Here is a 22,484-nt window from a genome sequence, read left to right as displayed (position 1 = left end):
CCATGAGGTATTATTATTGCTGTTAGTTCTTTTATATTATGTCGGTATGGTTTAATTAATAGCGTTTTCCAATTATTATTATTAATATTATCAAAATATATTTACCTAGAAATGACGATTCACCTATGGTGAAATCATTAACTCGTTTAAAAAGTATGGCAAGTGATGCATTGAATATCCTCTGAAAAAGATAATGAAAATAAATGACCAAATATATTCATACTTTTATGTTTATTTTTTTGTTGACTACATCATTAATTTGAACTAATTACTTGAAGGGTGTTTCCATTGAGATAGAAAGCATGAACGATATGGTATCTCACCAGTGACATACGATAAAGAGAAACTTGTCATTCTTATGTTATGTAGACTGTGGGCGAAAAAAAAAATATAAACATTTTATGTGGTACGTACACTTCTTTAGTTTCAGAATGACTATTATTTAATTTTTATTCACCTCACGCCTTACGTTTGTGCATCGAAGAACTCCGATAGACCAGTATAGATTAAATCTTTTTAGTATTTTCAGATTCATTCCATTCTCTTATGTCGACCAATCACGGACATTTGCACAAGTATTGCAGTAATTTCTTTCTATGATACAAATAAAAAAGAGCGCATTATTTTATCTTAATTTGATGCAGATGTTACTGAAAGTGGTAAGTGCTTTATGTAAGTCGTAAACTTTAAACATTTACTCATAGATCAGTATAAATAATTGTTATTTCCTGTTAGGGATTTGTCATATTTTCTTTTGTGTATCTTACTTCGTTCCTGTCCAGAACTTTTTGAGTCAATTTCCTCTTAACTGTAAAATATGTATTAAAGAAAGTATCTAATTTAAGGCTTTTTATTTCTTCTTTTACTTACTAAGAGACTGTTTAAAGCTTATAATCCAGATTCTCCTCCAAATATATGAAATTCATCGCACGGACTATAATAGCATAATTAACTGCATATATATTTTTTTTTCTTAAGATGCGTCTTTTTTCGGTACACTGCCGGCCTCCCGACAGTGTTCTTTCGTTCCGCACCAAAATAAGCAAAGTCAATATATTGACTAATAAATAGATACACAATAATAAATTAATAGCTTTATAATTTAAATAAAAAATTTCACCTCTTTTAATTCAATTAAACGTTTCAAGTAATTCTTGATAACGTTTTCTATAGCTTATAGATTCTAGAAGGCTCTGGCAAAACCAAGAGGTAAATGGTAGGTTTCACAGGGGCTTAGATTTATGCTTGTGTAGTTTCTTCGTGTGTTCAAATAATCCACTGCACAATTTATTTATTGAAATGTCAATGCAATTTTATAATTTCTTTCGATATTTTTGTATAGTAGTAATGAAATCGGCTGATATTTTTTTATGGTGTAAGGTGCAAAACGGCCAAATTGCTAAGTGTTTCATATAATGGGCAAGTAATAGATTATTATTTATTTTATATTATGTTCTGATTGTTTTGACCAAAAAATGTCTGTTCCTATTGTAAATTTGATGACATTGGCAAGTTTTTACATAATATTTGCGTATAAAACAAAAACAAATAAATTGTTTAAGGTGGGGGTTTGGCAGGAAGCATGGAAATAATTTTGTATTGTGAGCCCCTGAGGTTTACATCGTACTCATATCATCAGGTGAACATATTTGCATTATGTTTGGAGGAAGAAGTTTTTCATTGCATGATTTTAGTTATTTGTTCTACGTAAATACAAAATGAAAACTGGTGTTAAAGTGTTTGCTAAAACATTCTAATTTTTTTACATTTAAAAGAATTCTTTAATTTTTTTAGATGTAAATTGTTGAAAAATGGGATTGAAAGCAAAAAATCTAAATTATATTAGCGAACATTTTTTGTTGTTGTTTGCTGATAGAGCTGAAATATTAATTTCAGATTTTTGATAAGCACGAATGATATCCCGCCCTTAGCCATGTGTTATAAGCTTCTGTTTGTCCTTATCTTGGCATTGATAGTTCTACAATATATGTACACATCAATTGGCACCTTCTACATATACCCAACATTACTTTTCAACTCTACTACTTCTCATCATGCCCCACTATTTTCACCCATTTCCGGTGAAAATTCATATCAAAAAGAGGTGAAAAATTTGACTGCATGGATCTATTCGCAGGTAAATTATGTCCTCGACAACTTGAGCAGTTTTGTTTTGAATTTATTTAGGGTTTAAACAATATTCAGAATATTTAAATTTTTCGATTTCAGATACTAAGATATTTTTTATTATCTGAAAAATTTTATTTGCCCGAGTAAGGACTAAATTTTTACTCTTAAGAAAAAACAGCTCAGTGGTGATCATTATTATTTGCAAAGCTCTTTATCTAAGAAATAAACATAAGGCTAGGTTGGAGCAATAATCTATTCGCAAACTTAAGCAGTCAACCTTTTCCTAACAAAGATCCTGATCCTAAACTCTTTATACGTCCTTAAAAAAAAAAACAAAAAAAAAACGAAATCTCATGAGATGAATAGATGTTTCTTTTTCTATCTCACCAAATACTAAAATAGGCCATTAATTTAAGGTAATCAGTAAATCACAGTGATCAGTAAGACATCCACCCGGAAGTCTTCAATTCTTAGTTCTGTTCGGACCCTCTACCACCTTCTTTGACTTCTGTTGAGGTTAAAAAATAGGTGATGATCCTTGGAGTCAGTAAATTAAAGTGGTCCGATCATGTTATTGAACGGCAGCTGAAGGCGTTTAAATTCCTTTAGTTGTGTAGCAGAATTGTAGCTCAACATTGGATACCCTCAAAGTAGATGTTTTGGTTGTTATGTTAGTGGCACACTGAGGTAAGGTCCGTTAAACAACTGCTTGGGGATGTCGAACACTTGGTTTGTGGCTCCAACTGCTTAGAGAACTGTTGCATGTAACTTCATGACACCCTCAATCGCGAAAATGAAGAGAAGAACGTCCTTTGTAGAAACAGGTACTTCCTGTTGGCGCACTTACCACTGAGCTTCAGGGAATGAAATATTTTCAAATAATTAATGACAACATTTATATACATCGGATATAATATCAATTCTTTTCTATTTCGCAGGGAACGCCACTCACTGCCGTTGAAAGTATGCCACTTTGTCCACTTGTCCCACCAAATCTTGGTTGGTAACAATTTTGAAATTTAGCTTTTTTTAATTTAATAATTACTCATTTCGTTCTTAAAAGAATGTTTTCTCAGCTGGTGTTCTAGGAGCTTACAAAGAAGGTGGGAAATTGGAAGACGTTGAAGCTAGAGTTGGTCAAGGGCTGCTTCCTGGTGGTCAATGGAGGCCATCAGATTGTCGTCCAAGAGACAAAGTAGCAATTATTGTACCGTACAGGTAGACAAATTATCAAAGAAATAAGTCTGCAATTTGTTATATGTTTTTCTAAATTAACAATTTTTTTTTTTTTGGTATGTGTAGAGACAGATTGGAACATTTGTCAGTATTTCTTGCCAATATACACCCATTTTTGCAAAAACAGCTCCTAGATTATGGGATTTTTATTATTGAGCAAGCAGGTTAGTTGATAGATTTTTTTATTTTTTAACGTTCTAATCACCTATTAATTTTAAAAATAATAAGCGAGGAATTAATTAAATTTATTGCATTCTTTTCTTTTAAAGGTACTGACGATTTCAACCGGGCTATGCTATTAAATATTGGTTTTGTAGAAGCTACTGGTATGAGAGACTTTGACTGTTTTATCTTCCATGATGTTGATTTGTTGCCCGAAGATGACAGAAATCTTTACACATGTCCAGTTGATCAGCCCAGACATATGTCTGTCGCTGTTGATGTCTTAAATTACAAGTAAGTAATATTTATTTCCTATCAAATTAAGCATTTAATTTAAGAGACTGGTGGGTTCAATAATGAACATAAAGTGTTTTCGACGTTGTAACAGTAAGAATTGAACGAACAGAGAGGTATTTACTACTAATAAAATCTTTTGACATGGTGAAAAATATAAGGTTTTATTATTATAGTTTCATATATAACGAATGTGCCAGAATTCGCCACAAATACCAAATCAAAGCAATCCTTTGCAGTCTTTTGTGAATGAACGTTAATTTTCTCTGTACTCTGCCGGGCAGATTAATCCATTAATTCATCATCCATCAATCCAGTTAATCCATCAATAGTGAGCTGAAAGAGGAGGAGTGAATCTAAGAGAAAGCAGCTCGGTTTTTTATTTATTTTGAATGAACTTTATTTCAGATTACCCTATGCTGATATATTTGGTGGCGTGTCGGCTATGTCTCGAAGACAATTTGAAAAAGTTAATGGTTTTAGTAACATGTTTTGGGGGTGGGGTGGCGAGGATGACGACATGGCAGCGAGGATCAAAAGTGTTGGCTTCCATATTTCAAGATATCCTAATTCCATTGCTAGATATACTATGCTAACACACACCAAGCAAAAAGCAAATCCAAAAAGGTACGCTCCATTTATACTTATTTATTAAATAAAAATTTATACGAAATATTTTTAAAAATCTTTTTTTTTGTCGTTATTAAACAGTACTTTTTTTATTTTGTTAAGTTATTGTTGTTTCATTGTTCTTGGTTTAAGTTTAGTTCTTCGCTTAGTTCTATTCCTTGATACAGTTCTTACTCAATTGTTATTAAGATCAAAAGAAAACTGTTCACTGTGTTCCGGATTTTCGCCTTCTAGATGTTAATGTTCGCTACCATCACCGCTCATATGACTTGTTCTTCGAACTAATGGGACAATTTTTGGGTGCAAATAGAACGTTAAGATTTTCAAATAAAAGTTAAATATCTGCAGAATATAACGTGTCCCAAGTTCAAAAATTCTTTAGATATTCTTCATGAAAAAAAATTGAATAGTAAAAATGGTACTTCTGTTGATCGTTAATTTTTTGTCAGGTTCATTAGGAGTACTTAAACGAAATAGAAAGTTTAAACTACTAGTAATTTTTCATTTTTGGGCAGCCCGTGCTGGAATAAATTAAAAATGTAAGAAATATTACAGATATAATTTAAAATATTACTTTTTAAATAAATGTTTATTTGTAGGTTTGAAAATTTGTTCAATGGACGAAAGCGGATGAAATTCGATGGTCTGAACAGTCTACAATACAGAAGAATTCAGGTAAAGTTAAGTAAACTATTTACCTGGGTTCTGGTTGAGTTAGTTCATACTACAGTTTAGTCTAGTCTGTAGAAAATGCTCTTTTTAAGAATTTTTTTTTTGTCTATATTCCTATCAAGAATTAGAGGGCCTACCTTTATTAACAATATATTTTCTGGTCTTTATATTTCTTATAAAGAAATTAGAGCTTAGTCACTTTGAAGCGAACAGTAAAAAGACGTAAAATTAAAAATATTTTTATATATATTTGTTTTTTTCTATTGTAATTTATTTTGATGAAGTCAAAGTCAAACTCTTAAACAGATTTTTATAGGTCAACTGGCACTTCTTTAAAACAATTTTTTTTAATTGATGTGGACTGTAAATTCATGTGTAAAGATTGAAAATAATTGCATTATTTTTAGCTATTTGTGTGACACTTTACAAGTGTAACACTTTCGGTAAAAAAAAAAAAAAATATAATTATTTAATATGCAAGCGCAACCTGAACTAAGGTTATGCTGATAAACAAATGCAATAAGCCGATTCTTTTAAATTGAAATATCTACTTAAAATAAATAAAAAATAAAAACGCAAGTAGACTTAATACATCGGGAAAGAACTCAGTACTGAATATTTAATTACATTTTTTTTTTTTAAATTTTAATAATTACCATCAATTTACATAAGAGTAAAGGTTAAGATAACTTAAATTTATTAGCTTTTTTTTGGTTAACGTTTGGATTGTTGCTCTGTGAAATTCAATTGCCAATTAATTAATTTGTGATTATTTAACGCGTATGCTGCATCCATGTACTGGTATGAATTCGATTTGAATTTTAGTTCTAATGGAACCTTTACGCTTACCCGAATTTTTTTTTGGATTTCCCATAGCAGACAAATGAAGCTGCTGTACATATCCCAAACTGTTAGTACATGGTTTGATTCTCTGACTGCTGAGTTCGATTACAAATCGTTTTGAAATTGGGAGCTGATGGAACTGCCGACAAAAAAAAACCTGTAAATCGATTAGATTTCTGATGGAATACCAAACTCTCATTGCTCGTGCACTGTACAGTCAAACCAGTTTCTGCCAGAAGAAACCCGTAAAAATAATTAAAACCTTGTTTTTATTCCTATAGAAATAAATAAGGTGATTTGAACTAAATCCATCTGAACTTCGCCAGTATGTTAGTATAGCTAGGACGCCAGTATGTCCTAAGGATGTAACCTGTCGCCTACCTGGTCCTAGTATAGCTAACTGGCAACCCAACACAACCATATAAGTCAATGGCAAAGTTTTTGCTAAAACGTCGGCTTTGTTAGTCTTCTCTAAGGTTTCCTTATTAACTCAACTAAGCTCTCCTTGAATCTTTGAATGCAAGAGAAGTGGAGAGGGGGCAACAAATCAGCGTATCCTTGATATGATGAGGCTTCCAGCGTGGACAATTTTTATTGACTTTGACTTCATTCATCGATAAATCTTTTATTGTAAAACAAAAAAGCAGTTTGTGGCTTGACAACTTTAAATCAAAGTTTTGTATGAAAATATTTTTAAGTTCTTAATTTGGTTTAATGAAGTATTATCTACTTCCATACATAAGATGTTAAGTTATTTTATATAGTACATTCGTTAGTTTTACTTTTTCAGTATTTGTTGGTTTTAATTTTCCTTTTTAAATTTAATATACAAAAGATAGTATACTCTGACAGAAGTATAATCAGAGAGGCTTCCTTCACAAAGTTGTCCAGCTGTATATTGCTACTTTCACACTTTTAAAAATATAGCTTTCTTAAAAAATTCAAGCCTACGCGTTTCACTTAAAAGACAGGGGAACACAGGTATTTTTATTTATAAAAAAAATCAAATCAAAACTGATTTTCATTGTTTTCTTAACCCCAGTAACGATAGTTGGATGATGTTGCAAAAGATTTAACAAGGGCTCTCATACTGTGGAAGTTTTTAATGGCCAAGTGAAGGGAGAAGTTACAAAGATAAAAACAGCTCAGTAAATTATTATTTATTTAAAATATTACTAAAAGTTAGAAAGCGAAAAGTAACTATTTGTGTGAACATCTTTTGCAATATCGGCTCCTACTATTCTTTTACTTCACTCGGTAAAGTATATATATATTACATACAGATATTTGAAGCGTTTTTTTATATTTTATTAAAAAAAAAATAATGATTTTGTAATTTATTAAATTTGAAGAGGCAAAATTATTTTTGCCATATGTCAATTTAATAACGATATTTTTGTTCTGATATAAAATTAGTTTATTTAAGAGAAATGAAAGAAAAGGCATGTGTATATTGTTGTGACCCTCTCTTTTCTCACCAAGTCATTGTTTAAGCCTAAACAAAAAAATAAAATATAAAAATTATATCTATCTATCAGATATATAAATATTTATTTTTATTTAGGATATTTATTTAAATCTAAAAAGATGAAAATAAGAAGAGATTTTTTATAGTTCCATCCAGTGATATAATAAATTAAAATTAGTTAGTTCCCATGTGCCATGAATGAACAAAAAAAAAAAAAAAAAAAAAGATACTGACAATATTGTGATTGTAGTTTATTTATGTAATTTATTATATATATTAAAAAAAATGTATATAATATAAAAGTTAAACAAACAAAACTGAGGCACAGGGAAATTTATATACATATTTGCAATAAGTACACTGTAGTGCCTTATATACAAATTAGCCGTATTTGTTTTGATTTTTGTTTAAAAGTTTTTTAATTTTTTTCTCTTGTTAAAATTATGGATCTAAAAAAGAAGAAAAATGCTAACTTTCTTTCTTTAATGGAGTAACGGATTGAAAAAAGCTTTACTTTAGATATAAAAAATATATATGTCAACCTTCCATTATTTTGTAAGGATATTGATTAGGGTATTTTATTTGTTTCTGTTGTTGTTGTTGTTGTTGTTTTTTGTGATCAAAAGCAGAGAAACTATGTAAGCTTAAAAGAAATTTGTTGTATTTGTAGAAGAGAAGGTGTTAATGAGATACCGCTGTTGTTGAAAATGTTTTAGATGCATATTGTTAAAATAATGAAGTCATGGTAAATACTTATTTTTTTAATTGCGGGCTAGAGAATTGAAGATGAAATGGAAAGCAAAAAATCCTTGAGGCTTACGAAACGAAAAATAGACATAATTCAGGACAAAAAAAAATGGCCTACTAATGAAAGATCGTTATAATTTTCTACTGAGACCTAAACCATATATATCGTGGCAACTTTTCTTAATGTCAGTATTCTTAGAATTAATCCGTCTGAGGAGTATAAAGTTGAACACTTGCTTGAATATGTGGTAGGTTGAGCTAGTTTTTATCAAGGGCATGTTTACTAAAACCTCTTTGCAGCGCACTTCTGTAGGCCCTTCATCTAGGAGCTATTTCGGATGGTTCTCCAGCTCTTTACTTAGCATTTCATAGGTTTGCTCAATATATATAGCAATTGCGGGCTGGGCTCCTAGCTGAGGCTAGGATATTCATAGGGATTTCAAGAACTTTTAACTAGTACTTTTAATGTCTAGACGAAGCTGCAGGTTTCTATACCTCGTGCACAAAGGTAAAATGTTATGAGCAATAAATTATTTATTGCGACTCCTTCTTAGGGTGTTCAATGTTTGTCCATCCTGAACGTCTGTTAAGTGTATAACGTGTACATGAGATGTTATCACAACATTTATAACAGAATATTTAGGTCTAGTTGTTTTCTTTATAGTTTTATCAATTGAAATCGTCCTCTCTTATAGCTGATACCCTCCATTCAAATAAATTGAAGACAGAAATAAACCTGTCAAGAATTCACTCATCTTCCTGTAGACATATCACCTGGATACCAATTTTCATCCAAAAATTAGAATAATTACTCCTTAAGAGGTTATCTGCTATAATTAAAGAACTTAACACAATCCTCTTCCATTCGTTCGCATTTAGAGCTCATCAACTACAACTCAACCGGAATTTTGCGCTATTCGTTGTTGTTTTTTTCTTTGGCGGGCGGCAGAGCTATCCTTTCTTCAAAGCTTGATCTTGTTTTTGCTTACTGTTGATTACAGATTTATTCCAACGTTCTGGAGATAAGGTTTGAGACTGGAGGATAAAAATTAACGCGTCTAATTGCAAATACGAAACATTTTCTGTAGTTCTGACGTACTGAAAAACAATCGCTCTATAAACTTCACCCAAGACTCCTCGAAAGACGCTCAAAACTTTCTGTAATGAACAAAAACTTTACTACTTAACCAGCTAACCAACCTCTAACTACTATTTAATTAAAAGACAGATTGGAATTATGGGGTACTAACAAGAGTTCCAATTGTCCACGAATCCAGTTCCTTCAATCTAAAATTCTTAAGAAAATATAAAACGCTCCCTGGTACAGGTCTTACCTTACCTTTAATAATGACTTCAAAATGCCCTCATCCGCGTTCTTTCGAAAACTCGTTATAACCGGTTTTATTCTTCCATAGATGATCCTAATCCGTAATTCGAACATTTCCATTCAAGTATCATTAACATTTAGGTAATCCAACTGGCGGCTGAAGCGAAGTTGTCCTGGAGTTTTTCTCTATTTTTTTAACGAATCACGTTAGTAGAGTGCCTCACCTGGTTGACTTCACAAAACCCGTTAAATTCTACTCTATAATCATATTTGCTGGCTAATCCATAAACGTAATTGGAAATGTCAACTAAAGTAAAATAAAAAATCTTCTAAGTAATGTGGTGCAAATATGATGTGGTGAAGCTATTGGATTGGAATTAGTCAGGCTGAGTCGGGACATGTGGGTGCCTGTGGGAGCATTTATGTGAACCCTTAAAGACCAATAGGAGAAATGTGCCTCAGGACATTTCAGCACTTCTGGTATCTCTCATAAATGTCTATTTCTCTTCTAAGATGGTTTTAAGGAACATTTATCGAGTCGCTTGGCTGCATCGATTTGTCCATCGTAGTTAAACATTTTATTTTATTATTTTTAAAGTAGTATTTCATCTTAATTGGCAGTTTTATACTTAAATAAAGCTGATCTCTTTTAATTAATTAAATCAAAATGTAACAAGACGCAAAAGATTATTTAAGTGTCTAGTTTGAATCGTCGTTATGATGTGCAAAAAATCGTTCCTTAATAATTGTTTTCATAAGCAGCTTTGCCCTGTAAAAGATAAAATTTATACTTTATAGTCATTGAGGCAATTATAATCTCACAAAGAAATCTTAGTTACCGGATGTTCCATTAATGCCAAAGTTTTGTTGTTTAGTTGTTTAATTCTATAAGTATTACATAAATGCGTATATATTTGATATTTTACAGTGTTAAGTAGTTTGTAGTAAAAAACAAAGAAAAACTATTAGGCTTTTAGGCTATGTTATTCCATTATTGTTACTGCATGAACAAACTATTGTAATTATTGTACTCAAATTTGAAAGGATTGTAATTAATTTTTCTTTTTTCCTATGGTCATATGAAAATGCGCACTTATTGTCGTGTTACGAGTGTTAAGAGTAATTTTTTGTTTCGTAACAGCTGGTTCACATGGTGATTTTAGAAAAACATGTTTTGGTTCTTGTTCTAATGTGAGTTACGCGCTAAGTTTACTGTTTTTCAGATGTAAGCACGTTTATATAACCAATAGGTTAACCTTGGATACTAAATCTATAATTATTATAGACAAATATTTAAATGACTCGACATTCTTGATTTATTGGAGAATTTTGGTTCACATACCACCAATAGCTGCAAGAACTGTTACACGTATACGATACACATACATACGGAACCATTTATACTTATGTAGCGTATAATTCGAGAAAGAAATCGTTTGGCCTCTGGGTAAATAAGAGACTGGTACGTATGAAATCCTCCAGGGTATCGGTGGGGTTGATTTTTTATTTGGGAGATATTTTTTCATTTTAAACACAAAACTTTAAATAGGTGCGGTTCTTGATTTCTGGAAATAACGATGTAAAGCAAGACATCAATCCAACATCAGTTGTAAGGTGTTTCAATGTCTGAAGAGAAACATTCATATTTAAGCCCCATCTCGCTCTGCCTTTAAAAGAGTATTAAGATCTACAATTACGTGCGGATTTTATACTTCACGACATAATTTCAGTAAATGCAAAATACATTTTCATATATGGACCTACAAACCATTTGCACATAGATTCTGGCGTTTTAAACAAGAACCATACTTGGCACTTTCAGCCAGCCATCGCCAAATACGTACGTGCATTGCACATTCTCAATTTCTAGCAACGCGAATTTAACTTGAGCGCCTCTAGTAAACAAGCTGTTACACGTTAATTCATTTCTCTACTAATATGGAAGATGACCATTTGATAGTTTTTTTGATTTGTCACCGCAATTACCGAGTTTGCATAGGATTACATTTTTTTATTTCTTTCGTAAATGGTTAGTAATTTTTTTTTAAAAAAATTTCTTTGTTCTAGGCCATAGGAAAAAAATGTAACAGCGGAAATATTTTCTCACTCTTAACGTATTATACACTCGACTTTGATAGCGAGAAAATTTTCCATTTTCTGCACTGTTACATATTAAATAACTAATTCTCCAGTTGCCTACTTATAAATTAATATTGTCTTTTTAAGAAAAGCACACGTACACTAAGAAACTTTAAAATAACTTCAAAATTCAGATATCTCTTAAAGGTTTTGTTACTTAGAAACTAGATAGAAAAGTTTTTTGAAAAAATTAAAAATTAATAGAATCTGCCATCTTAAAAATTTGTAAAATAATTTCTTTCGCTTCAAAAATGTTTATATTCTGCTTTAATAAAAAATAATAATAAAAAAAATATGGAGCAAATATATACATACATATATACAAATTCTTATAGTTTCAACTAATTAGGATTCTATGGCTAAAAAAAAAAAAAAAACAAACAAAAATAATTAAATAAACTCAAAAATAAATTAACTATTAAAAAAAAACTTATTCAAAAATAAGACTGCTTAATAGTTTATAAAAAAAGAAATATTTTTTAATCAATATGTGAACAAAAAGTTATTAGTGCTGTACTGTCAAAAGTTCTTATGTAATTCATTTTTTTTACTTTTTTCGTTATATGCTGAACTTAACTCTTTCAGATTCGTTGTTCTTTTTTATTAGATTATTTATTTATTCTAATACGTTTAGTTATTAGTTTATTTATGTTTATTTTACTAATTATTTAAAAAAATGGGAGATATGACTAGAAATGAGTATAATATGCGTCTGCGGACTTCCTCCAAAAAAACTGGTGTTTTCCCTGCATAAGGGTTCGGTGCTCTTTCCACCCCAACATGCTTCAACATTTGGAGCAGGATAACTGATTTTCTGTATCCAGTTTATTGAGTTTACCAAGATATTTTCAAAAAAAATGTTGATAAGGCTAGAGCTCAGTGCTTTAATGGCTGGGATCTCCTGTTCCTGAAAGTTCTTATCGGAGTTAATCGGAAAAATCTATCGCATCAGTTTACACATAGAAAACACTAGGGAATTTTCCCTGGATTCTGAGTGTCTTGTCATTGGTTCTAACGTAGTAGCACCAGTTTCGTGTAAAGGATCGACCCATCTGGTAATCATAAAATCGTATTTTTTTTCAATACGTTGGTTCACTGCTTCATTCACTTTATATGCTCATTCTATGGGAAAAAAATTCTGGTTAGAGGAACCAACATACTGGGATAGCGATTTCTTACAGCCCGCAATTCACTTCTATCAAGAGTAAATCTGACGGCAGTCAAGTGGACACACACCCACGACCGCGATCCACCTTGTTCTGAGACTAGAACGCTATCGCGGAGCGAAAAATTAGACTAGTGCTTTCTGTTACTAGTTGTAAATTTTAGTTTTCATTGAAAAATCATTGCCAATCATTATGTACCCATGCTCAAGATGAAAATATTTTTAATACAAATGAGTTTACGTAAGTAAAATGTCGCAGAACACTAAAGACATTCTTTTTAGAAATTCTCGTTGCTGATACAATATTGTGTAGGTCAAATCGAACATTGGAAATACAACTTCACTGATTTGATTTAGTTAAACATTTTTCTCAAAAAATATCTAACTGCTCTTCCTTTAACGTACATATACCATTTATCGCCACCTAAAAAACATTTATTTAAACTTTTCTCAAATAGAAATGAGTTGATTGACTCATAAAAAAAGATTGAGAAAGGTAGTTTGCACAAGTGGATGTCAGATACTATTTTTCACTTTCTGTTACTTGGGAAGAGGAATTATTAGGTTTCAAATTTTCGCGTTCCAATAGTTTTTTCTAGGAATGTTTTTTAAGGCCCTCTGAATGGCGTGTTTCATTGAAAAAAATAAAATTCGCTATAGCAGTGTTTAATATTTACTTTTTAGCGGTCTGAACTTATATTCATTTTCTATTCATATCAGCCAATTAACTAAATCATTCAATGATTTTAATTTGAATTTTATTTTTGTGATTTTGATGAACTTCACATTAGTTTTATATATTTAAAAAAAAAAAAAAAAAAAAACAGAAAAGAAAAGACAATTCATTCTTGGTTCCATTAGTACACTCATCTAGTTGAGGCTAAAATAAAATTAAATGAGTCTAATTAATAAATTAAGAATTTTAAAATTAAAAATGGCTTTAATGAAATAATATTAGTGTAATTAAAAAAAAGTGACTGTAAATAATCATTTCTAGGTCTTAATAAAAGATTACAAAAATAAAAAGCAAAACAAATTTTTTGAAGAGAGAGTAAGTACTGCCATAAAATTGTTTAGTGCTTCTATGAATATAATATGAAAATTTAAAAAAAAACTTTCTATTTAGTGTTGGATTGTTAAATACAAAAAAAAAAAATTGTCTAGTCAGTTCTTCCTTCTGCAATTTCTTAGCGAAATATTAATTTAAAAAAAATAATCAAATTAAAATAAATTTCATCTTTAATTTGTGAACTTTTTGTAATTTATCACCTCTTCTAGTTTGAAACCTTCCGACAAAAAAATAGGTTATAAGAAAGCTGGCGAATGATCAGACCAATTTGCAGGTGTTGTTTACTACAAACGAAGAAAGGTGGAGTTATATGTATGCTCATAAAAGATGTAAGTAAATAAAATTTATCTATAAATTCTTCTCTGGCGCCACAGCCTAGTCAGGCTCTGAACTTAAAAAAAAAATCGTTCCTATGTGAACTATGGTCACTGTCTCAACGTTCCTAGCTTCCTTACCCATTCGATCCAGTCATTTAGAGGCTTAAAACTCGTGATCTTAGGCACCCTAACTTCTATTTTTAGGAACCTTCTCATCGGAGTTCATAAGTAAGAGTTAAGCGACTAAGGGATTTATCATTGATTGATCGTACGATTTCCGATTATTCATTTTTCGTATCCTACGCAATGCCTAGCTCTTCGTATAGCCTTGGAGTTTGCAACTAACGGGATTATATCAATTCCCTTAGAATCTTTATCTCTAAAAATAAAATTCTCTTTCTGAAATTAACATTCGTAGTTGTACGTCGGATCCTGCCAAATCAAGTTTATTAAATTGAAAGTGCTGGTCAAGACGAAATAATTTGTAGTAGTTGCTATTATTCTTTTTCTAATATCTTTAGAAAAGTTATTCAAGTTTATCAACCTTAATTAAGGTTCCAAGATATACCAAGCCTTGCAGCTCTTTAAAGTAGACAAAGATAGCAACTAAATCCATGTTTAACAGTAGTTTTTTATTTTTTCGGCTTTACTGCCGTTTATCACTTAGTACAATTAAGCCACAATTTTTTTTAAGCTCTTTAGGAAAAACGTTTTGCCAGTTTTAGTCATCTAAAATGATATATAGCTTACTTTTTCCGGCATTTGGTAGGAACATCTAAATAACTTCAATTTTTTTTTTAATGGAATGAGGTTTATTAAAACAAAAATTATATGTTGATATATCGAGAAATGCGTTTAATTCATCATATCATTAACAAATTATGCATTGTTGATCAAATAAAGAATGTATGATATTTTAAAACTTAGAGAATTATTTTTAACATATATTCATCTTAGAATTTGTAAAACTGTATTTCTATTTTTATAGCCTTTGAAGAAGTGTAGTTTATTTTAATAGATCTTTATTCTGAAAGAAATGAAGATTTATGAAACTATTGGTAAAAAAGTCATCTATTTAAATTCTTCCTCAACTTGTGCTTTGTTCGTCCTTAATAAATCTCCATCCAAGTAAGCCTTTATATGTTATCGAAGCCGTTCAATGAATCCAATCTTTTCTGCAAGATATTTTCAATTGTGGTTTGTTCATACCATACTTCCATCCTAATTGTGTGTCCTAAACTTTTCAACAAGTTCTTGCAAGACATATATTTATAGTTTTTTATCCTAATTATTTCGTTCCGTATACAATCCCTTCTGGTACGTCCACGACTGGAGGTTTTTCATTTCTTGGCTCATTCTGCTAGTCTGTTTACCAAGTCCCCATCTTTCAGTAAGAGAAAAGAATGGGAAGGTGTGCAGCAACCAAGGTGTATAGCTTCTTTCTTTAAATACTTCTTTATCTTAAAAGTGTTCCTAATATGTTAGGATACTTTTAGCATGTACGACCATCACTGCTAAATATTGTTCAGAAGTCGGTGCAGCTTTCTTCCACTGCTTTAGATTTCTCCTCTGTCTCAAGTTACAGAACTTGCCCGCGTTTTCCGCCTTATTATTTTTTAAACGTTTATATCGTTTCTTTACTCTAGTTCTACTAGCATAGCTGCTGGAGATTTACCACAGAATTGGCAAGTATTAAAATAACGATATTTAAAGCAAAAATTCGTCATAATAAGGCAATCATATTTCCAAATAGCAATAAGAAATGAATAAATTAGATTAAAAAAAAAAAAAAATTATGAAGTAAGCAGATAGTGTTGAGCGTTTATAAAAGTTGAAAAGGTACAAAACAACATAAAGGCAGGTTTATCAAATTGTAAAACTGTAAATGTGCCCATTTATTCAATATATACAACCTATTACATTTGTAGTAAAAAAAAACTATACAGACTGATCAATCTTGAAACTTTGACAAATATACCACAGCAACTTTAGTGAGAAACTTGTAGTTTACTAGTTTTTTTCTTTCTTTTTTTAAATAATACTAAAATCAATTACGAATGTTATAATTAAGTTATTTATTGTACTTGTAAAATCCTTCACCAACTTTCATGCCAAGTTTTCCTTGTTTAACCATATTTTGTAGGGATTTTACTGGCTCAAAGAGCGAGTTATCAGGAAACTTTTTATGCCATCCTAGAAAAACAAAAAGTTTCAAAACAAAAATTAACAGGGAGAAGGTCTTACTTAAACCCTGCAGTAGGAGCGAAAATTCTGTCAGGTATACCGTATTTATTTTCTATTCAGAAGGCTTCTTTTAACGAACTTTTCCACCGACTTATCTTCCTAAACTGTCAAAAATCTTTATTACTATCACAGAATTGCCGTGGATAGATAGTGTTATGCAATTACCAAAACCATCTTTATTCTCTTACGAACATTTTCGGAAGTAATATTCCATTATATAGGAAAAATATTTTTTTCTTATTTTTAAGAAATACATACACTGAATAATTTCGTTTTTCTTCTTTTGTATTTTAGATACATAAGCATTATTTTACCAGGGACTTGCCCCTATTTAAGTGTTTGCTTTATTTACAGACTAAATAACTCAAGAACATCTGACTGAAATCTATAAGGCAGCTTCTTGATGAATATATGTACTGATAATTCTGACGTTCAGAAAGAAGGTGGAACTAAAAACTGATGCTTCGGAGGACATAATCAATTGTGAACAAAAAGATAACCCAGCAGCAAATAAACAAGATGAAAAAGGTGATGAAAAATATGAGAATATAAATTTGATTGGTAAGATTGAGTTTTTCCTGGCTGTAAAACTGCAACCCTTCTCGAAAACCTTCTGCAAGGGAAATAATAGGTTTCGGCAAAAAACCTTTAACTAGACTTATAAAGTTTTTTTTCTTCCAACCGGTACGAAAGTTAGTTCAAAACATCTCTGTAACCTATAACTGAAAGGGTCAAATATCGGACAATTTACCAAAAAATGTATAGTAATAGTTCTTAGTTCATCTTAAATTCAGGATGTAGACTCCACAGTTTTCACTGAAAATATATTTGATATTTGAGTTTTTTTAAATGTCCGGGACCCCGAGACTATACATTTTAAATATACTTAAAAATATTCTTTATCCTTGTCATCCAGGTTTTAACTTAAATTATTACAAATTTAAAGAATTAGACGAGATATTCCCGCTAATTGATTACGATCATTTCCAATCGCCAATCGCCGCATATACTGCAGGGTTAAAGATTTATTATATATTGTTCAAAAATACAACAAAATACCTTCAATGATTGAATTTGTCGTATCATGTCCTACATAATCGGCTAATTCAAACGGACCCATAGGATGACCAGCACCAAGTTTCATTGCGATGTCAATATCTTGGAAGGTAGCATCTCCCCTCTCCATCATTCTCATCGCTTCGGCCAGCTGTGGCACTAACAATCTGTTTACAACAAATCCTGGAGTATCTTTACAAGTGATAGCTGTTTTACCAATTGCTTTACCCCATGCCATTAATGTCTGATATGTTTCTTCTGAAGTATCGTTCGTTTTAATAACCTGAAAGGAGGAAAAAAACAAAACTAGAAATATTTACAAATACACGTTTGCATTTTTTTAGAATTATACTTGTAAGTTCAATCAGAACTTCACCAGCTCAATGGAGTAAAAAGCACTGATCATTTTATGACAATATGGACGGAGAAGTAAAAAACTAGTAATCTTCCTTAATTAACACGCGTATACAGTTCAATAAAATTTGAAAGTAACTTCCCAACATTGTGGATCCAAATTATCAACTCAAATAGTGAAGCTGGAATTAAAAATCTTATTAGAAGGCGGAACTAATTCTCAAAATAAACCACGACCGTTAAAATGACCCTCTACTAATTATAAGCCGGGAAGTCAAGCTTTGTGTTGCAGATTTTGAAGAGACAGTAGAAAATAAAGTCATCATCAGTAATCTGTGTACGACTTAAGAGTTTTTATGGAAGTTGAGGGAATGTTATAAACTTAATAAATCTCTAGGAGGCTAACATTCCATTCTACAGTGCTCTGTCATGTCTTAGACCTAACATTGTTGAACGAAAATTATTAACCTAAATTAAAAAACTTCTGAGATTAGATTTGAATTTAGAACGATTCTCTCATACATCTAACCTATACACAGCTAAATTATCTGCGAAATGGTCCAGGTGGATTAACAGACCTTTCATAAAGTTTCGTCACTCCCCAGCAGTGCATCAGAGGGAAAACATTAGAAAACATTCTTAGTAACGTACACAACAAATTACTTTTTCTCACTAATATATTTAAAAAAAATGAATATTAGTTTTGAAAATAAATAGTTGCAAACAGGGAAGGGATTAACTCGTGGTCAGCGAACACTGGACTCCAACTTGGAGATCCGGGTTCGAATCCCGGTGCTGGCCCTTAGAGTTTCTCTTTTTAAAAGCTTCTTACAGCTCTCCGCTGATAGACAGTGTTGAATGTACAAGAGAACACTGAAAAAGCTCCGGGCGTCAACAACCTCAGATGTTGACGCGCCTTTAAAAATAAATCAATAATAAATAAATTTTGATACAAATTAATTTACCTCTAACAACTTCATTACAGGTACAGGATTGAAGAAGTGAAGTCCAGCAAATTTATCCTTTCTATTTGTAATTGAAGCAATTTCAGTTACTGATAACGAAGAAGTATTCGTTGCGAAAATAGTATGTTTTGGAGCAATCTAAAAAGTAAAGGTTATTAATACAACTGGTCATAATAATAAGAATCATCAAAAGGTACAAATTTTATTTAATATAAAAAATACCGCATCAATGGAAGAGAATAGTTTATGTTTAACCCCAATATTCTCCACAATGGCTTCAAGTACGAGATCAGTTTTTTCAACAGTTTTTGTTAAATCAACAGAAAATTTTAAATTGTCCATTGACTTCTTAATAAATTCTTCAATTTTTGAGCTGTCATCCTAAAAATAACAATGTTCATCTTTACAAAAATGATTAAGAGCTTATAAAAGATAAATGTAGATCAATGATTAAATAGATACAGTACCTTGAATTGCTTTTTGGCCACTCTGGAAAGATTTTTCTGTATCGCTACTTTGGCTTTTCCTAACACATTTTCACTTATATCTACTAAAACTACATTATGGCCTGTTTGGGCTGCTACCTGGAAAAAGGATAAGTTTATAAAAACGTTTTCCCGATTAAAGTATTACTATTACTCTCTATTTGAAATAAGAAGTAATTGATTAACCCTTAGTGAGTAAATGACTTGGTTGTTGAGTAGAAATTAATTATATATTGAATACATGATCAAACAAATGAAACTACTTTTGTAGTTTGCTGAGTTGAACGAAATCACAGTAATTATCAAGATTTCATCAGTCATAAGATAGTGTAGTGATCAAGTGATAGAGGCTTTACGAATAGCAGTCAAATTGCTTCTCAAAAATCTGATGAATCCGACTCTGAATTTTGGAAAATCCAAAAGTGGATTTTCTTCAAGAAAACCTTGAAGAGGGAAGTGGACTATCCACTTCTGGGTTTGCTGCGGCTTATCTCAGTCTAACGACAAGAGCAATAAGTGATACTTTGAAGTATACATAGGCACTGCAGTGATAAGACTATGTTAATTGGGATAGGTGAGACAACACGCTCATCGCCATACTCCATTCATATTTATACTTTACAGGTACTTTCGACAAGAAAGGGAGCCACAATAGATCTTTTGGGTTGCAATGCTTTTGGATTACAAACACTGAGGAGCATAAGATAGAGATAACTAAGTGCTAAGTGATTTGCAATGACAATTAATTAAATTATATTAATATAACATAACAATTATATTAAAATTCAAATATAAAAACACATTGAACCTATAGATTTACCTGAGCAATTCCAGAGCCCATCAATCCTCCTCCAACAATGGTAACATTCTTAATTGCAGCAGATGCCATTGGAGAACTAGCGAATCCACGAGAAATCACCGAAAATATAAGAGACATATCTTTTTTACCTGTGTAAAAAATTAATATTTTATTCAGGAAATACATGAGTAACAACACAAAAATCTAGGCTCTTATTAGGAATGAACTTAATCGTAAAAAAGAAAATTGTCTTATGGTTTCGTTAGATTATAAAAAAAACAAAAAAAATCAACCTACGTACCCAAGTGGACAGAAAAATTGTTGGTAAATTTGCCAAAACTTAAAATAGAAGTTTGTTTCTAACGCTGGATAACTAAATTCACACTAAATTAATAAAGGGTTATATCAACACAAGGTTACATTCTTTTGATAAAATTAAAATAGAATCTGACCTAGTTTTTTGCTACTTAAGTTAACTATTAAGTTAATAATACGGGCAATCAAAATAAATTACTTTTAGTAAGTGATAACTTAGAAAGTATTTTATCAGATTGCCAGAGTGATTGTGATATAAACGCTGCATTGGTGACTAATTATGTGATTAGAAATGAGAAGAGGAATTGTTAAGATCAATGAATCGTTGTCTTTAAATTTGAAAGGAAAGTTTGAAATTAATCTATTTATCACTAAGCCAATTTATAACCTAGAATATGTGAATGATTTCAATTTACTTACAGGTAGCTAGCCCACTCGTAATTATCACTATCTTTGCAGTAAAATCACAATTTTTATCCGCTGGCAATTAACCATTTCCAATTACCAACGTCCGAAGGTTACACAATCATATATTCTACTAGAGAGGGGAGGGCAATAGAATATCCCTTCTTAAATTGGCTCCTACTTGAAGTACTACCATTACATTCAAACTACACAGTTTTTCTAGAAAGTTGAGATATATTCCATTTTTACTGCAATGTTGAGACATCTCTTTGTTTTTACAATTAAAAGCTAGTAAAAATATTCTGGAAGTATAAAAGTTCTGGAAGAACAGTTGTAAAAAGATTGTTCATCAAAAACTTTTTAATATGTTTTTATAAAATTGAAATTCTTTTAAATTTTTCCAAAATTGTTTGGGTATAATTGCTTCTGTTATACGCAGATTTTGTCGCAAAGAGTGGCTAGGGGCGCACCCAAACATTTCTCAGGAGTTTTGGTTTGAGTAATAAATCTATTACTTTTTAATTTTAAAACTATCTTTTCATTTAGGATACAATACAATTATTCTCTTAATGAAAAAAATAATGAAGGCAATATGATATCTTTAAACCATAGAATCAACTTAACTAATGGACTGTCATTGCTTTAAAATTGTGACTTGTGAGCTATTCTGCATCGACTTTACAACAGAAAAAAAGAGAGCTTAGTGAAGGGCGCTAACGAGTTGTGATATCTCGTCAAACTCAAGGTATTTGGCTTCTCTTTGTTAAAATGTTTGCACTATAAAACTTAGGGTTTTTAAGCTGAAACGCGCTTATAAGCCGTTTAAGACAGTATAGAAAGTCAAATAGACAAGAAAGAATTTGAATACTAGCTGCCTTAAAGTTGTTTTGCCTTTTTTCTGCTCAGAGAATTTCTTAACGTTTACAGTTGGGATTATTTGCATTTAAAAGTAGCTGGATGGTAGCGTTGCGGATAAAAACGCCGATACTTGAGGTGCATATAAATAATTAGCCACCGACCAGGGCTTCAATTTTAGCTTCAACGTCAATTTTATTGCTTCCAAACAAATATTGCTCTCCTTCATCAATCAAAAAAGTTAACACCGTAACCGAGATAAACTGCTGGCTTTTCAGATTTAGCTAGTGGCAATATATTTGTGCTGCTGAGATTTAAAGAGGAAGATAAGTATTTTAATGATATGTAATTTTCTCAGCATCCAGACGCCTGTACTGATTGAGTACGAAGCTCTAAAAAGTTAATTCAAGGAGTGTGCAACAACCGTGATGGACATTCTGATGAACCAATGTTCACATTGTCTCGGTGACCAAGTATTAAACACAAAAGCGTTATGAGAGGCAGTTTTCCTGGCCGAGATATCTCTCCATTGTATCTTCAAGAGGCCTGAGCCATTTGCGGTGAAAGAAATTGCTGCAGTCTAGAAAACGTAATAAGAGAAATAATCGTAGCAATTGGTAAGTGAAAAATTTCATAATTAGCGACTCGCATATGTTTGTCTGACATTACTCCAACAATACCCAAGAGGCCGTTCAGACGACCATAGACCCCTTGAAGGGCCACGGCAGACTGAGTAAACACAAGACCAACCAACTCATTTAATGAATAAACATAAAATGGGAACACATTCAGTAGACCAACGTCAAA

At 31.3% G+C, this 22,484-nt stretch overlaps 2 protein-coding genes across 10 annotated transcripts; one reads left to right on the top strand and one right to left on the bottom strand.

Moving 5' to 3' along the window:
* Positions 1-526: 526 nt before the first annotated feature.
* LOC141458041 (beta-1,4-N-acetylgalactosaminyltransferase bre-4-like) lies at positions 527-19,291 on the top strand. 8 transcript variants are annotated; one of them, XM_074135551.1, is made up of 13 exons: positions 1,232-1,419; positions 1,563-1,639; positions 1,897-2,137; positions 3,069-3,129; positions 3,207-3,348; positions 3,433-3,530; positions 3,636-3,822; positions 4,231-4,449; positions 5,052-5,127; positions 13,811-13,864; positions 14,092-14,211; positions 16,798-16,971; positions 18,839-19,291. In XM_074135551.1, the coding sequence occupies exons 3-11, from the start codon at positions 1,934-1,936 to the stop codon at positions 14,122-14,124; spliced, it is 1,074 nt and encodes a 357-aa protein (XP_073991652.1). In that variant the 5' UTR covers positions 1,232-1,419; positions 1,563-1,639; positions 1,897-1,933; the 3' UTR covers positions 14,125-14,211; positions 16,798-16,971; positions 18,839-19,291. The 8 variants fall into 8 exon arrangements, with proteins under 8 accessions (XP_073991651.1, XP_073991654.1, XP_073991650.1 ...); XM_074135547.1 differs by lacking the exons at positions 14,092-14,211; positions 16,798-16,971; positions 18,839-19,291 and having other exon boundaries at positions 1,222-1,419; positions 13,811-14,064; XM_074135548.1 differs by lacking the exons at positions 14,092-14,211; positions 16,798-16,971; positions 18,839-19,291 and having other exon boundaries at positions 1,222-1,423; positions 13,811-14,064.
* Positions 16,062-20,993, bottom strand: LOC141458044 (hydroxyacyl-coenzyme A dehydrogenase, mitochondrial-like). Of its 2 annotated transcripts, none has more exons than XM_074135558.1 (7): positions 20,838-20,993; positions 20,124-20,251; positions 19,286-19,402; positions 19,041-19,199; positions 18,819-18,956; positions 17,503-17,782; positions 16,062-16,392 (listed from the first exon to the last, which is right to left on the bottom strand). In XM_074135558.1, the coding sequence occupies exons 2-7, from the start codon at positions 20,238-20,240 to the stop codon at positions 16,271-16,273; spliced, it is 933 nt and encodes a 310-aa protein (XP_073991659.1). In that variant the 5' UTR covers positions 20,241-20,251; positions 20,838-20,993; the 3' UTR covers positions 16,062-16,270. The 2 variants fall into 2 exon arrangements, with proteins under 2 accessions (XP_073991659.1, XP_073991660.1); XM_074135559.1 differs by lacking the exon at positions 20,838-20,993 and adding an exon at positions 20,404-20,694.
* Positions 20,994-22,484: the final 1,491 nt, after the last annotated feature.

The sequence above is a fragment of the Rhodnius prolixus genome, unplaced genomic scaffold, assembly GCF_049639745.1.
Source record: "Rhodnius prolixus isolate KJV_2025 unplaced genomic scaffold, Rpr scaffold_5, whole genome shotgun sequence".
NCBI classification, from domain to species: Eukaryota; Metazoa; Arthropoda; class Insecta; order Hemiptera; family Reduviidae; genus Rhodnius; species Rhodnius prolixus.
Note: the sequence above shows the minus strand (reverse complement) of the source record. Positions and strands in the feature narration are given on the sequence as shown.

Coding starts and splice junctions, on each gene's coding strand:
- LOC141458041 (XM_074135550.1), top strand. CDS start 1,934: ATGTGTTATAAGCTTCTGTTTGTCCTTATCTTGGCATTGATAGTTCTA. Junction 2,138..3,068: donor CTGCATGGATCTATTCGCAG/GTAAATTATGTC, acceptor TCTATTTCGCAG/GGAACGCCACTCACTGCCGT. Junction 3,349..3,432: donor GCAATTATTGTACCGTACAG/GTAGACAAATTA, acceptor TGGTATGTGTAG/AGACAGATTGGAACATTTGT.
- LOC141458044 (XM_074135558.1), bottom strand. CDS start 20,240: ATGTCTCTTATATTTTCGGTGATTTCTCGTGGATTCGCTAGTTCTCCA. Junction 19,403..20,123: donor TGGGCTCTGGAATTGCTCAG/GTAAATCTATAG, acceptor TCCTTTTTCCAG/GTAGCAGCCCAAACAGGCCA. Junction 19,200..19,285: donor TGGCCAAAAAGCAATTCAAG/GTACTGTATCTA, acceptor TGTTATTTTTAG/GATGACAGCTCAAAAATTGA.